General features: G+C 49.0%; 1 protein-coding gene across 3 annotated transcripts in view; it reads left to right on the top strand.

Moving 5' to 3' along the window:
* KLHL22 (kelch like family member 22) overlaps window positions 1-16,354 on the top strand; it is a 37,726-nt gene that overhangs the window by 1,468 nt on the left and 19,904 nt on the right. Inside the window, exons 1-3 of one of the 3 annotated variants that reach the window (XM_087423760.1) lie at window positions 2,647-3,393; window positions 4,424-4,686; window positions 13,660-13,825. In XM_087423760.1, coding sequence (XP_087279886.1) covers window positions 4,460-4,686; window positions 13,660-13,825 — 393 coding nt within the window. In that variant the 5' untranslated portion in view covers window positions 2,647-3,393; window positions 4,424-4,459. Of the gene's footprint in view, window positions 1-2,646; window positions 3,394-4,258; window positions 4,687-13,659; window positions 13,826-16,354 lie in introns of those variants that run through there. The other 2 variants (XM_087423759.1, XM_004442359.3) reach the window with 2 other exon arrangements.

Here is a 16,354-nt window from a genome sequence, read left to right as displayed (position 1 = left end):
GACAAATATACATTAAAATTAAAATGATCCAGCAGTTCTGTATCTAGGAAATTTTCCTCAGATAACTGCTGCTTTTATGACACATCTAGATGATTTTCAGTGCAAAACTATTGGCAATAGCAAACAATTGGAGGAAACCCAGATGTCTCTCTGAAAAGGATTGGTTAAATAAAATAGGGTTTCCATACAATGGACTGTGGGAGGGATATGAAATTATCATATGCAAAAGCTAATAAAAGAGGGGAAATGTAGATTTACAGATTTGCCTGTGAATCCATAGCTGCCACCCTGAAGGACATATGTGAAAGTAGAATACTAGTAGTTTCCTCTGGGAGAGGATCTGGTTGGGGCATAAGTGGGAAGGAAATTTAAGTTTCTTAATATACCTTTCTGTGCCTTTTGAATTTGAATCATGTGAATGTATTACATATTCAGAAGTAAGTTTTAGAATTTTATTATTAAATATTTCACATTGACAAAAAGGTACAGAAAATAACATACCACCTTCTCTTATCAGATCCTAATGTTTTGTCTTACTTGATTTGTGTGTGTGTGTGTGTGTGTGTGTGTGTGTGTGTGTGTGTGAGAGAGAAAGATTAGCCCTGAGCTAACATCCGTTGCCAATGCTCCTCATTTTGCTGAGGAAAATTGGCCCTGGGCTAACATCTGTGCCCATCTTCCTCTACTTTATATGGGGGGCTTGCCACAGCATGGCTTGACAAGTGGTGCGTTGGACAAGTTGTGCCAAAGCAGAGCGTGTGAACTTAACTGCTATGCCACGGGGCCAGCCCCTTGATTTTTTTTTTTTTAAAGAAATAAAACATTCCATTTTTCCTTCCTGGAGATAATCATGACCCTGAATTCCTATAATGTGTCTATACTATTTTATACATAACACCTGTCTATAAGCAATATTGGACAGTATTGTGTATTTTCAAGCTTTTTGTAAACGAAATTGTACCATATAGTTGGCCTTTGGTATCTTCGGGTTCTGCATCTGCAGATTCAGCCAACCTCAGATCAAAAGGCCTATGGTGGTTGTGTCTGTACTGAACATCTACAGACTTTTTTCTTGTCATTATTCCCTAAGCAATACAGTATAACAACTATTTACGTAGCATTTTATTCTGTTAGGTATTATAAGTAATCTAGAGATGATTTAAAGTGTACGGGATGGTGTGCATAGGTTATATGCAAATACTATGCCATTTTATATAAGAGACTTGAGCGTCCACAGATTTTGGTGTCTGCAGGAGGTCCTGGAACCAATACCTCATGGATGCTGAGGGACGTCTATGTATTCTGCAATGTGCTTTTCTTTCTCTGCATGGCTTTGAGATTTCTCCACGTTGATGACTGTGGGTTGAGTTCTAGTTTGCTCATTTCAGCGGTTGTCTAGTGTTGTGTCTAACCACTGTGCTGCAACACCCATTCCCTTGAGGATGGACATTCTGGTCACAGCCAGTGCTTGCTTTATGAACAAGGCTGTGATGTGTGGTCTTGAATGTGTTGCACTCGGAGCTGTGCTCCTTCAGAGTAGAGAATTGGTTCATTTTTCTTCACACCTCCCTCAGCACCTAGCTTAGTTCCTTAAATTGTGCTTGATGAATGTGCTTTGTCTGCCCAAGGAAGTGGTCTTCTCATTGCATTGTACTCTGTACTCACAGTAGGTGTAGCTGCTGTCCATCCCTTCCCAAGAGGACAGAGAGGCTGCTTTGCTCACAGCCGGTGGGGACCCACCAGGGGGCCTGATGTCTGTTGGGGCAGTCGGTCCTCACAGCCACCCCCAGAGAAGGAGGCCCTCTTGACTCCATGATTGTCCTGGTGGCTAGGAGGAAGCTCAGGCTTGGAGATGTGAGCTAAGTACCCAGAGTCGGGTGGTTGGCAAGTGGTGCAACCAGCCATGGGGCGTTGAGGTGTGAGTGAGATAAAGCCCCAGCCCTCAAGGAGACAAAATCTCCTTGAGGTAGGTAGATAGGATAGCTTTAGTGGTGGACCACACCTGTCGTGTTCTTGACACAGTGATAGAAGTGATTGAGCTAGACCTTGACTGATACAGGGTTATAAGAGACAGGAAGGCCTGGATGGGAGTCTGAAGGTGTTCAGAGGATGACAGGTGGCTCTTTTGGTCTAAGGGCTACTGACAGGCTACAGGGGAAGGAGCGTTTTGTGCCTGATCACGAAGAACCCCAAGCAGGAGGCAGTATGGAGCCAGCACTTGACAGGTGGCACACTCTGGGGCATTTGGGGAGGATGGGGCAGGAGGTAGGAAACCAGTTGGGGTGCCATTGCTGCGGTCTCACCCAGAGTGGTGGCCGTGGAGGAATAATGGGATGACTGTCTTGAGATGGGAGAGGAGAAGGAATCTGAACTAGAGGGTCTGATAGGACACGAGGGATAGAAAGGAAAAGAGATCATTGAGACCATGAGGTTTCTGATCTGGAAATGGTAGCTGTACCAGTAGCAGAACTGGATCAGTTGGGAGGGTTGCTGGCTGTATTAGGCATCGAGCTGGAGGAATGCAGGGTAGGCTCTTGGGAAAGAGGGGTGGGCTGGGGCGGGGTGTGTTGGTGAGGGGAAGAGGTCAGAAAATGGGGCATTGTCGTAGGGCAGAGTTTCCAGACGTGAGAGGTGATCAGCAGGGGGATACGCCTTGGCTCTGGCCGTTTCTGCACAAGCCAGTCCAGGGTGGAGAGGAAGGAGAGCGTGGGTGGGCAGAGGCCAACTGAGGGGGCCAGCACAGAGGAGAGTTGAGCGTGTTGGATGCGAAGCAGTGGAGGGTCAAGAGGAAGCAGGTCCTGGTGAAGGAGGAGGAGGTAGTTGGGGGTAGTGCTGCTGAGCCCCAGTAATGAGGAAAGAGGCCTCTTGGTTTTGGCAAGTTTTAAAGATTTTATTTATGTATTTATTTTTTCCCCCCAAAGCCCCAGTAGATAGTTGTATGTCATAGCTGCACATCCTTCTAGTTGCTGTATGTGGGATGTGGCCTCAGCATGGCCGGAGAAGCGGTGCGTCGGTGCACGCCTGGGATCCAAACCCGGGCCGCCAGCAGCGGAGCGCGCGCACTTGACCGCTAAGCCACGGGGCCGGCCCCTGGCAAGTTTTATAGTAGAATATATTTTTCATTTTCTCTTTTAAAGATACAGTAGGGAATTGGAGAAGAAGTAAATTTGGGAAGGGGATAGTGGAGTAACCAGAGGTGGGGAAGGCAAATGTTCATGGTTGTGTGGCAGGTGGCCCCCGGGACCCCACCTGCTAGCTGGCTGTGCTGTGGCCTGCAGAGTGCGAAGCCTGGCCACACTGTGTGGTGCAGGACTGGCCATCCCCTGACTTGGAGCAGCTGACTGTGCTTGGTCAATTCTGGCTGGTTCGGAGTGCACAGCCAAAGTGTTTGCAGTAGGTTTGTTTTACTGATTGGGTTTCTTAAGCTCCTATTCAAATCAGGGTTTTTTTTTTTTGTAGTATACTGACTCGATTATTAGAAGGTAACCTTGAATTTAAAACACGATGCAGATGATCTCGAATCTGCACTAGGTCTAGTCAAAGTTACTGTGCTTGACTCTCAGAATCTTGGTAAAAGAAGGTAGGCTCTGGGCCCTCCCCTGGGTCTCCTGACCATCACTCAGGCCTGTTGTCGTTTCTGTGCACCCATTCCTCTGTGGGGGAATGCAGTTTTGTTCCTTTTTTTTTTTTTTGTGAGGAAGATCAGCCCTGAGCTAACATCTGTTGCCAATCCTCCTCTTCTTGCTGAGGAAGATTGGCCCTGAGCCAACATCCGTTCCCATCTTCCTCTACTTTATATGTGGGATGCCTGCCACAGTGTGGCTTGACAAGCGGTGTGTTGGTGTGCACCTGGGATCCGAACCTGTGAACCCCTGCAGCGGGAGCGTGTGCACTTAACTGCTGCGCCACCAGGCCAGCCCTGGGGGAACCCAGTTTTGTTCTTAGTGGGTGAGAGGAGGAGCCCTTGAGCACCTGGTCGGTGCTGGTGCTTTATGTTCATCGTGTACTAATTTTAGCTTTCCCTGATGAGCTGGGGACATCTGTTTCGCTTTTTTCAGTTGAGAAACCTGAGACTCAAGTTGGTCTGCAGTGAGTCCATGGTGGGGCAGGGGCTCCAACCCAGGTCGATCTGTCTCCAGAACCTTTTTGTTTCACAGTGATGCTGAAGGACATACAATGGGGTGAAGACTCTTGGTGATGAAGGGACATAGGTCATCAGGGAGAAGGCCCCAAGTTTGGACGAGTGGTGGGAGGGGAGAGGGAATTAAGGGGTTTGAGATTACAGAGAAAGCACAGGGAAGCTGGAGCGCAGTGAGCAGAGGTGCCACTGGGAGCAGAGCTGGCCGGTCATGCACAGTGTGGTGTTGCCTCCCTGATGTGGTGTTGCTTCCCTGGCTCATTCCCGCCCCCTCTGTGTTGCCAGCTGACGGCCGCAGTGGTGAGGTCTGGTGTGGTCAGAATGGCAGAGGAGCAGGAGTTCACCCAGCCGTGCAAGTTGCCTGCGCAGCCCTCACACCCACACTGTGTCAACAACACCTACCGGAGCGCGCAGCACTCCCAGGCCCTGCTCCGGGGGCTGCTGGCTCTCCGGGACAGCGGCATCCTCTTTGACGTCGTCCTGGTGGTGGAGGGGAGACACATCGAGGCCCATCGCATCTTGCTGGCCGCGTCCTGCGATTACTTCAGGTGAGTTACGTACACCTGTTCTCGTAAGTAAAATAACACAAGTAATCCTGGCTCCACTAGGGAAACATGCTAGCCAGCCAGAAGCTGCCAGGTCTCCTCCTTGAGCTTCTCCCACCGCTCGTTTGGCAATTTGTTCAACAGGAAGAGAGACAGACGAGGTCTTAGGGTTTGTTTTGTTTGTTTTTCTTTCAGCCTTCCCGTCTCTAGGTCACATTATCTTTTTTCTTTTCTTTTTAAGATGATATACTTGGCTTTACTTGTAATATTGCACTTTATAAAATGAATTTTCTGCTATAAGTACAACATCTTGGTATAAAACATTTCATTTTGAAAAATTTCAAATTTGTGGAAAAGTTGAAAGAATAGTATTATGAACACCTGCATACCGATTGTTAACATTTTGCTACATTTGCTGTCTCTCTCTTTATACACACACACATCTTTTCTGTGTGTGTGAGGAAGAGTGTCCCTGAGCTAACATCTGTGCCAGTCTTCCTCTATTTTGTATGTGTGATGCCGCCACAGCATGGCTTGATGAGCAGTGTGTAGGTCCAGGCCTGGGATCCGACCCCGGGAACCCCGGGAACCCCGGACTGCTGAAGTGGAGCGTGCAAACTTAACTACTGTGCTACCGGGCTGGCCCCACACGTATCTTTTTTTAATACATAATAACACTTTATGCCTTAGTCTTTTACATACACACACACCCCCACCCCCACCTCCCAGTGTTCTTGTAATGCAACCTGGAGGCCCACACGAGCCCTGGTCACTTCTCAGGACCTCTGGTCCCTGTGGGTCTGAAGCTGAGGTCAGGTGAGTATGCTATACACATCATCCATGCAGCTATGCTGTGTGCAGTCACCCCTTTTGTGCCCCTTCCCTGGCCATCCACCTTCTGCTGACACCTTCTCATCCCTTGGGTCTCTGCCTCTGACCCTCCCTGTGGGTTCTGTGGTCCCTCTGGGGTTTATCATGGCCTCCTACATGACCCTATCCCAGCACTTGGCACATTGGGAGGAATTGGTGCCACTGCCCCCATTTCACACAGGCGAGATGAGGCTCAGAGTGAGGGCCCCACCCGCAGCCATCAGCCAGGGTGGCACGAGACTCGCAGCCTGAGTTGTTCCATTCCATTTCTGATTCTATTTAATTTTTTTGTCAAGTCTCAGTTGTAGTTCTCATTTTTTGGTTTTAGGAACTAGCGAGCAAAATATTAGTATATTATTTAAGTGCCTCCTGTTCTCCAGAAGGAGTTTATGGAAAGCATGACCCACTGATGCCTTGGAGCAGACATGTCCGGGGACAGCAGCGTCCCTTCAGTTCATGGGTGGTGGGGGTCTAGCCGAGGTCTTTACTAAGCTTCAAGGTAACTTACAGGATGGTGGGTAGGATGGGGTTGCTGAGAACCACCTGCAGGGAGGACTTGGGGCCTTCCTGGCAGAGGGACAGCCAGCTTAGGGCCTATGTGGGAGGGGCCAACAGGGAGCTCTGGAATCAGTGGGGCCTCTTTGATGCACCCTCGAGCCCCTTCAGGCCAGAGCTCCTCTCTCCATGCAGCCCATCCTGACCGTCAGTGTCATACCACGCTTCCGAAAGGACAGTTATGGATGCTGCCTTTCCCTAAGTGATCGAAACCTGTGGCTTTCCACACCCTCCAGGAGCGATTCCTATCCCTTTCCACAGCCATCCTCAGGTGGACCTCTCATGGGAGTACCTCCCCTCTCAGGTGTGGTCACTGTGCATGTTGATACCCCCTTCCATTGGGAGTAGGGGTGGGTGGGGAGTGACAACAACATTAGGACAACCCAGACTCATTTCAGATGGAGGCACACACATACACAGACGCATGAAATGGATCATTCCCAAACTTTCCCATGTTTATTTTATTATTATTCCTTTCAGTTATTTGATTTAGGTTAAAATGGTAAAGGATCACTTTTTCCCCAGTAAGACTGGTGAACATGAGAAAAGTTTATACTGTCTGATGTGAACAAGGATAGAGAGAAGGGCTTTGGAGGGTGGGTTGGCCTGTAGCCTGGGCCCTGCAGTGGATGTTTGGATGTCTGTCCTGTGGGATGTCATGGCAGGTACTGAGTGACGTGGTGCAGGGGGTGCTGACGATGACCCTTCTGTTCTTCGAGGGTGTCCACTGCAACAGGTTATAAGCTGGTGGATTGGTTCCTGATGAGGGAGAGGGTGAGCACCAGGCATTAGGGAGTGGGAAGGTGCAGGACAGTGTGTAACATGAGCCCACTTTGAAGGTCTGGAAGGATGTACGCTGACCTCTCGGAGTTGAGCAAGGGAGATGGGAACTGAAGGCTGACTTTCACCCGTTACTGCAGTGTTTGAGTTATTTTATGAAGAACAGGAAGCACTTTTGCGATGTTAAGTTTTAAGCCACGCATGATACTCTTCACTGCTGGCGGACCTGCCCCAGTGTGTGGTGACTCAGGGTTGAGAATCGCTGCCCCTAAGCTGGGTGTGTTCACTGGTCCCCTGGCACCACGAACTCTGGGAGGTTCCCCTGTCCCAGTCTCCTCTCCCACTGTTTGTCCACCTGTCCTCCTTTGGGGAGCCCTGAGCCAGGTCGACTGTTGTCCTGTTGTGCTCCACGGCTTTCTTGCCTCTGTGCTTTTGCTGTTACTCTCAGCAGTGCTGCCCTTCTCTGCCTTTCCTGCCCTGCAGAGCGTTGTCTTCCTTCCAGGCCCAGCTGAGGTGCCTCCTCCTCTGGGGATCCTTCCCTAGTTGTCTCTCACCTTTTCCCAGCCTCTGGCTCTCAGGCCCAGACCCACCCCACAGAAGGCTGCTGACCCCTTGCACCCCCCCCCCCCCCAGCAGGAAACCTTCTTTGGTATGCACTCTATGCATGGTTTAGGAATTGACTGGTTACACTGCATCTTAGGTCTTCTTTTTTGGCTTGTGTTAATAACTTCCCACTGCACATCTCTTTTGGCTCCTGTGACCCTGTGCTCGCTTGCTTGCCCTGTATACTTCTCTTGGGCTGGTTCCTGGGCTTCTCCCCGACAGCTGCGTGTGAGAGAGACCCAAGGGCTCTGTCCTGTATATGGCCTCCCTGAGTCATCACATCCCTTCCTTAGTTTTATTTATTTATTTATTTATTTGTGAGGAAGATAGCCCTGAGCTAACATCCATGCCAATTCTCTTTTTGCTGAGGAAGACTGGCCCTAAGCTAACATCCATTGCCAATCCTCCTCCTTTTTTTTCCTCCCATTTTTCTCCCCAAAGCCCTAGTAGATAGTTGTATGTCGTAGTTGCACATCCTTCTAGTTACTGTATGTGGGACGCCGCCTCAGCATGGCCGGACAAGCGGTGCATTGGTGCGCGGCCGGGATCCAAACCCGGGCCGCCAGTAGTGGAGCATGTGCACTTAACCACTAAGCCACGGGGCCGGCCCCCTAATTATATTTTTATCCTACTTAGTGTGCATTTTTATACATTTTGCTTTGGAAACATTAAGGTGTTTGGATATGAGGTACTGAGCTAGACCCCATGGGGGATGTGACATCTTATATGGCATGGGTACAGGTTTCTGCAGTTGAAACTGTCTGAATTCTGAAACACACTTGACCTCAAGGGTTTGGAAGAGGGATTGGCGGCCTAAACAAGCCCACACAGGAAATGTTCCCCCACCTTACATCAGAGACAGCTCACTAGCACCTTGTGACGTCCGGTTGTGACATCCTGGCAGTATAGGTGGTCCTTGTTCTGTGCAGTGTTCTGTGGTGTGCGTGCCCTCCACTTATTTGGTTGGTCTCCTACTGCTGGGTACTTGGTGCACATTTTTGTTTTTTCGAGGAAGATTGGCCCTGTGCTAACATCTGTTGCCAATCTTCTTCTTTTTTTTTCTTTTTTCTCCCCAAACCCCCAGGACATAGTTGTGTATCATAGTTGTAAAGTTGTAGCTCTTCTATGTGGGACGCTGCCTCAGCATGGCTTGATGAGCAGTGAGTAGGTCCATGCCCAGGATCTGAACCAGTGAACCCTGGGCTGCTGAAGCGGAACGTGTGAATTTAACTGCTACGCCTCCAGGCCGGCCCCTCTTTTTTTTTTCAATTGTGATTTTAAAAAACACATAGCACAGGGGCCGGCCCAGTGGTGCAGGCTTTGGTGGCCCCGGGGTTCATCAGTTCGGATCCCGGACGCACACCGACGCGCCGCTTGTCAAGCCACACTGTGGTGGCGTCCCATATAAAGTACAGGAAGATGCGCGCGGATGTTAGCCCAGGGCCAATCTTCCTCAGCAAAAAAAGGAGGATTGGCATCAGATGTTGGCTCAGGGCTGGTCTTCCTCACAGGAAAAAGAAAAAAAACAGACACATAGCATAAAATTTGCCATCTTAATCATTTTTAAGTGTTTAGCTCAGTAGTGTTCATCCAATCTCCAGAACATTCTTATCTTGCAAAACTGAAACTCTGTACCCGTTAAACAACAGCTCTCCATTCCCTTCTCCCCCTAGCCCCTGGTAACCACCATTCTACTTTCTGTTTCTGTGATTTGACTACTCTAGGGACCTTTTATAAGTGGAATCATATATTTGTTGTTTTGTGACTGGCTTCTTTCACTTAGCATAATGTATACCTTCAAGGTTCATCCATGTTGTAGCAGGTTTCAGAATTTCTTTTCTTTTTAAGGCTGAACAATATTCTGTTGTATGGATATACCGCATTTTATTTATCCATTCGTCTGTCGCCGGACAGTCGGGTTGTTTCTGCCTCTTGGCTATTGTGAATAGTGCTGCTACGAGCATGGATGTATGAATATCTCTTCGAGACTCTGCTTTCAGTTCTTTTGGATATATACCCAGAAGTGGAATTGCTGGATCATATGGTGATTCTATATTTAATTTTTGAGGAACCACCATACTGTTTTCCACAGCAGCTGCACCATTTTACATTCCCACTGACAGTGCACAAGGGTTCCCATTTCTCCATATCCTCGCCAACACTTGTTATTTTGTTTTTTTGGTGGTGGCCATCCTAATGGGTATGAGGTGTGAACATCTTTTAAAATTTTTTTCTCCTTTTAAGTTTTTATTTTGACATAATTTCAGAGTTACAGAAACAGTAAGACTATGGTAAAGAATTAAACACCCATTTTTGGTTAAAAACAGCAAAAACAAAAAAGGAGTAGATATATATATATATATTTTTGGCCTTTTTTTTCCACTCCCTCTTATTTTGAAAGACATCAATCATATGGAAAAGTTGAAGGATAGACATAGTGAGCACCTGTGCCCTTTGCCTGGGTTCATCAGGGATTGACACTTTGCCATATGCACTTCAGAGTAAGTTGCAGATATGACAGTTTTTCTCACAATACTTCAGTGTGCTTCTAAGAATAAGGACCTTCTCTAACACATCTATGATATCATTATAAATCTGAGAAAATTTACGGTCGTTCTATAAGTTCATCTGGTATTGAGTCCATATTTACATTTTCATAATTATTTCCAAAACGTCTTACATCTCCTCCCTCCCTGCTCCATTCAGGATCCAGTCAAGGTCCACGCATTGCATGTATCCTTTCTTAAGATGGTAAAGTCTGTCTGAGTCAATCCAAGTGCCCACACCCTGCTCGAGGGGTCAGTGCTCCAGTGTTGCCGTCCCCACTGTGGCTGATGTGGTCCTGGAGGTCTTGGGCATGCAATAGCACAGTTCTGGAAAGTCCCAGAGAGCTGGCCAGACCACTCCAAAGAGTGAGTCAAAGTACTGAGAAACATGGGACAGCATGCCGAGGTGCTGCGTGTGGAGTAATATGTCTAGGAGTAAACATAACATATATGTGCCAGGTCTGTGGGGAGGTGACCTGCAAGACCTCCAAAGAGATCCCGAGGCTGGCTTGGCCGACAAGCACACCATGTCCATTACAGAGATGCTGGCTCTCTCTACATCAATCTAGATGTTTAACATGTTCCCAATGAAAATACCAAGAGAGTTTCCTGGGGGGAGTTGCACACACTGATTCTAAAGTCCAGATTTAAAAAAGCAAGCAATGGCCAGGGAAGTGTTGAAAACAAAGGTAATGAAAGGAGACTGGCCTTACCCTATGTTAATACATATTACGAAGCTGCAGTAATTGAAACTGTGCTTCTGGTGCATGGAGATGGATAGATGATTGGAAAAGGATATAGGGAGTTTGGACACAGACACCACCCCATCAGGACCTTTCTGTGTGATGAAGATGACATCACAAGTGGGGGAAGGTGATAGCAGGGTTACCATCTGGAAAACCAGAAAGTGGGACCCTTGCTTCACACCTTGTACCAAAATAAATTTCAGGTGGAGCAACAATTTTAACAGTTTAGCAGTTTCTTTTTTTTTTTTTTAATTTTTATTTATTTATTTTTTTTCCCCCAAAGCCCCAGTAGATAGTTGTATGTCATAGCTGCACATCCTTCTAGTTGCTGTATGTGGGACGTGGCCTCAGCATGGCCGGAGAAGCAGTGTGTCGGTGCGCGCCCGGGATCCGAACCCCGGGCCGCCAGCAGCAGAGCGCGCGCACTTAACCACTAAGCCGTGGGGCCGGCCCTGGAGCAACAATTTTAAATGTGAAAGATTAAACCAAAAAACTAGAGGAAAACATGGGGGAGTGTTTTTCAATGTAATTTCAGAAAGAGAAAGCCTTTCTGTTTGACGCAAAGCTCACAGGCAAAAAAGAAAATGATAAATTTGCATTCAAAACAGAGAAACTTCTGCATGGCAAAAAGCATCATAAAATCAAAAGATTTGAGGTAGAAAAAAGAAATTCAGCTCATCCAAAAAGGGCAGAGTTCTTCAAATTGACAAGGCAGAGAGTCTAATAGAAATTAGGCAAAGTGTGTGAACTAGTCAGAAAAGAAAATAGAAGTGACTGTTAAACATTTGACAAGATTATCTGTCCCATTTGTTACAGGGTTTCTCCCTTACAAGGTTGATAGCATGGGGCAATACTATTGAAGTGCAAATCTATATAAACTTTTTGTCCCAGCAGTTCCTTTCGTAGGAATTAATCCTGGCAGCACATAAGCAAAATGTCGTAGGGGTAAGGCCATCCATTCATTGGGTGAAATGATGGGGGATTAGAAGTAACCCAAGTGTACCCCAGCAGGAGCAGGTAAATCAGTTATGATAGCCTTTCAGGGAGAGCGTCAGCCCTGTGTGTACCAATCAGGAGCTATTTCCAAGGTGTATTGTTAAGTCAAAGCATGATGCGGAATATAAGGTTCATGAACTGCCCCTGGGGATAGCGCTGCCCTGGGGAGGGGGACTGGTGGCTGGGAGCAGAGAAGCGAGGGAAACAGACTTTAACCCTTTTACATATTTTGTCTTCTACCCAGTATATGTGTCACCTAGTCAAAAAATAAACAAAATGTGGGGGCCAGTGCCGTGGCTTAGCGGTTAAGTGCACACGCTCCGCTACTGGCGGCCCGGGTTCGGATCCTGGGCGCGCACCAACGCACCGCTCCTCCAGCCATGCTGAGGTGGCATCCCACATACAGCAACTAGCAGGATGTGCAACTATGACATGCAACTATCTACTGGGGCTTTGGGGAAAAAAAGGAGGAGGATTGGCAATAGATATTAGCTCAGAGCCGGTCTACCTCAGCAAAAGGAGGATGATTAGCATGGATGTTAGCTCAGGGCTGATCTTCCTCACACACACACACAAAAAAATGTAAAGATGGTTATTCTATCATCTCCATGTTGCTGACTGTCATATTTTAGCCCTGATGCCTCTCTTGACCACTGCCTCTCCACTCTGCACACCTAATTAATGTCTCCACTGGGATGCCTCAGGGGTGCCTCACACTGATGGTGCCACAGTGGGACTTTGCTGCCCTCTTTGACCCTGTTTATCCCAAGTCCCCGTCCACCCTGCTGCTGCACCATGACCACAGCCGAGGGCCCTGACTCCTCCCCTGCTTTCCTAGATCCAGTCCATCAGCATGTTTTCTCCACTTGGCCCCAGGGTAGTCTCAACTATAGCTCTCCAGCCACATGGCACTCCCCAGGCCTGCAGAAACCTTCCTGCCTCTTCTCTAGCCTCTCTGCTCTGGCCAGTAAGCACTGAGTCTGAAAAGTCAGTCAGCTCACACCACTCTCCTGAATAAAATTCCCCAACAGCGCCTCGTTATGCTTGGATTTCAATCCGGACTCTACCCTGCCCTGGGGGTAGAAGGACCTGGCCCTGTCTCACCTCCCCGTTCACTTCCTCCTCGCCCTGGCTGCCCTGCGGGCACAAGTTCATGCTTGCCCTGGGACTTGGGTTCCTGTTTCCTCCACCTGGAACACCGTCCACTAGCTGGTGAGGTGCTGCTCAGCCTCATCTCAGTTCCTCACAGTGGGTCCTCTCTGCCCCTCATCGCTCTCTACCTGCTCCGCTTTTCCAGCTGGCACTCCTAGATCAGATGCCCTATTGCACTCCTTCCTGGCATTTCCACAATCTGAAATACCTCACTTTTTAATTTTTTGTCATCGTCCTTAGCATTAAACTCTGCGTACGTGGGAATCTTGCTGCTTTACTTCACTGTTGCTCCTTCCGCTCTTTGAATGGTATCTGGCCTTTAGTAGGCGCTCAGTAAATATATGTTGAATGGAATGATTTCTTTCTTGTTTCCATTCATTCATTCATAACATGCTCTGGGCTGCTGCTGTGATCCAGGAAGCCTGCTAGTGGATGCAACAGCAATCAAGCCAGACATGACTCCTGCCTTCAGGGGGCTCATGTGCAACTCCCTGGGGCACATGAAATGGAGACAGGGCAGTTCCTAGGATGGCTGCCCAAACGTGATTGGGAGCTCGTGGGTGCCTTCTGTGAGATGACTCAGTGCTCAGAGCGAGCCAGCATCCCATCCCACAGTGCTGCCAGGTCAGCCCGCTCCCCGCTCCCCGCTCCCGATGCTCTTGCTCTTTGCGGCCTGGGCTGGCCTCCTGACTGGTGTAACTTCACTCTCTCATGTTTTCACTTTGCAGAGGAATGTTTGCTGGGGGATTGAAGGAGATGGAGCAGGAAGAGGTCCTGATCCATGGTGTGTCCTACAATGCCATGTGCCAAATCCTGCATTTCATATACACCTCCGAGCTGGAGCTCAGCCTGAGCAATGTCCAGGAGACGCTGGTCGCTGCCTGCCAGCTTCAGGTGAGGCTCTCCTCATTTGAGCAGGGCAGATTCATACCCGGGTGGAGTTTCCCCAGGTGCCTACCGGGCAGTGGCACGAGGATGGGTCAGGCAGGTGAGGACACCAGGCAGTGAAGGAGAGCACGGGCGGAGCGGAGGCTCTCGGGTGGTGTGTGGCTTAGCCAGCCCTGGCGGCTGAAGCAGAGCTGCTCTGAAGGCCTCCTGGCCCAGGCTCCTGCTCTGCCTTTGCCCTCTGCTCTTTTGCTGGTTCTTTCCCCTCTACCTGGGTCTCCCTGCTGCTGAAAAGATTCTGCATGTAAATGAGTGGCTGACCCTAGGCCGAGTGTGTCATGTCCTGTGTGTGGGGGCATCTGGCAAAGCTGAACTTCCCCCAGCATCGCCTAGACCTTTTCTGCCCTCCTCTCCACTTGGCCTTGTCGATGTCTTTGAAACTGCTTTCCTTTTTGTCACTGAACTTTGAATACTTGTTTTTCTACGGAATTCAAAAAGTTTCCTGAGGCTTAGATAGTGTAACTTACTTTTTAGAAGACTGTTAACTCTCGGCGGTGTTGGTACAGTCAACACGGGGCTGGGACTGCGCATGGCCTTTGCTCTCAGGAGCTGTCCATTAGGCGGCCAGATCTGGGTCAAGAGACATCTCTTCCCACATTTCCTGAAAGTGAAATGAAATGCCATGCTGAAGCTGAGTTTGTTATCCTGACCTTTTTTCAAGTCAGAGCACGTTTGGGGCAATCAGGAAAAACTCAAGTCATAGGAAAACCAATACTTTCAGAGGGTCTGGAGGCCCCACCCTGTGTGGCAGGGCCTTGGCAGCTCCCTGTGCCCTGTGACTCAGAGTGGCAGGTGGGAGGCCTCGATCCTTGCTTGTTGGGTTGGTTTGAGTGAGGCTCGCCTTGCCATACCTGATTGGTAGGTGGAGTTGAGCTAAGGCAGCCTATAGGACTAAGGAATTTCCCCTCCTTTTATTCAGGGATCTCTTCTGTCCCCGCTCTCCTTGTCGTTGTTGCTTTGGGACCCCTCATCTAGTTCTTGCAACAGTTAACTCCTGTATTCAGCTGCCTCCAGAACCTTTCCACCCAGAGGGCTCACCAGCAGCGTCCGTCTCCTGCACACCACACACTCCCTCCCCATTCCCCTGGTTGTGTTTCCTACAAGCATTCTGCCAGCGCCCTGGGTGCAGAGCCTCTGTGTCTCCTTGAGCCCTTCCATCTTTGTTCCCTGTGTCCAAGTTTGGACAAGTCGTCCTTGTAAATATTACCCGTAGCTATCTCTGTTCTCTGTTTCCGGGTCTTCACCTTTACCTGGCTTCTGTCTCTCCGTTTTTCCCTCCCAGCTAGTCCCTGCCTTATTCTCTTCCCGGCATCCATCACGCACATCGACACCAAACCATCTTCTCAAACACCACTTTCCCTCTCCCATCTGTCAGCCCAGAGACCTGCTGTAGCCCGCCATCGCTCACGGCAGAGGTTTGGCCAGTGCTCCGAAGCCATTGCCAGGGGCAGCACGGGAGGGGGAGGCTGCACTTCACCTCGAGCAACCCAGCTTTGTTTTGTTTTATTTTTAACAAATGAGCTTCTATGCAACGTTGTTTTTAAAGCAAGTTTTACTTGGCATAACAGTTTCAAGTCCATAGGCCCACCAGTGGCCTATGTTCATGTAGCCAGTGACTGTTGGTGGCTTGCCCCCATGTGCTATGCCCTGTATGAGCTCAGGTTCAGACTCTTTGTGGTGTCCTCAGGGACCAGGGTCTGAATCCCAGCAAGACCGTTCCCACTGGGTCACCCCCAGCAAACGAGTTCCCATCCCTGAGCCTCTTGTGGGGCTCCTGCACGGGGTGGGCCTGGTGGGATTCCTCTGTGGGAGTCCGCCTGGCAGAGGGCCCGCTGCTCTGATGAGGATGGGAAGGGGAGGGTAACACAGTCCTTGTGCCAGGAGGCTTGGGTTCTTCAGGAGCTGCTTCTCAGGCCCACTGAGGGCTGTTTGCTCTCCCCTTGTACCCAGACCCTGGTCTGCAGTGTCCTGGCCCACGACAAGTCAGAAGTAGTATTTTAGGGAGACGAAGCAAAGCAGAAGTGCCTGCTGAGGAGAAAACAGGTGATCAGTGAAGACTGTCGGGACCTCACAGAGCCCTGTGGGGGCATCTGTCGGGGGCAGACAGGCACGTGGCACTTTGCAGGTTTCCATTCAGCCCTTAGCATATCACCTGGCAAGCACTAAATGTCTTTTGAATCAGAAAAAATAAAAAGGTTTTAAACATATTTAATAAGCTTCAAATGCCAGCAGAATTACTCTGTGTGCACTAGTTAATTTGTTGATGATCCTGGATAAGTGAGGTATTCCCATTTTTAGAGAAATTTGAAATCCTGTTTACCTGAAGAATTGAGCAGTACCTGGGCAGCTTTCCCTAGAGCCCCTCCCTCTGTGTCCTTTCATTCTGCCTTGCTTTGGTTACCTGATCACGGGGTGCTCTTTAACCTTGTGGCCCAACTGTCAGTTCCCACCTAAGCGCCTTCTCTCTCTTGCCTGCCT

This window comes from Ceratotherium simum, chromosome 35, assembly GCF_057802395.1.
Source record: "Ceratotherium simum simum isolate JZ-2026a chromosome 35, ASM5780239v1, whole genome shotgun sequence".
In the NCBI taxonomy this organism is placed as follows: domain Eukaryota; kingdom Metazoa; phylum Chordata; class Mammalia; order Perissodactyla; family Rhinocerotidae; genus Ceratotherium; species Ceratotherium simum.
Note: the sequence above shows the minus strand (reverse complement) of the source record. Positions and strands in the feature narration are given on the sequence as shown.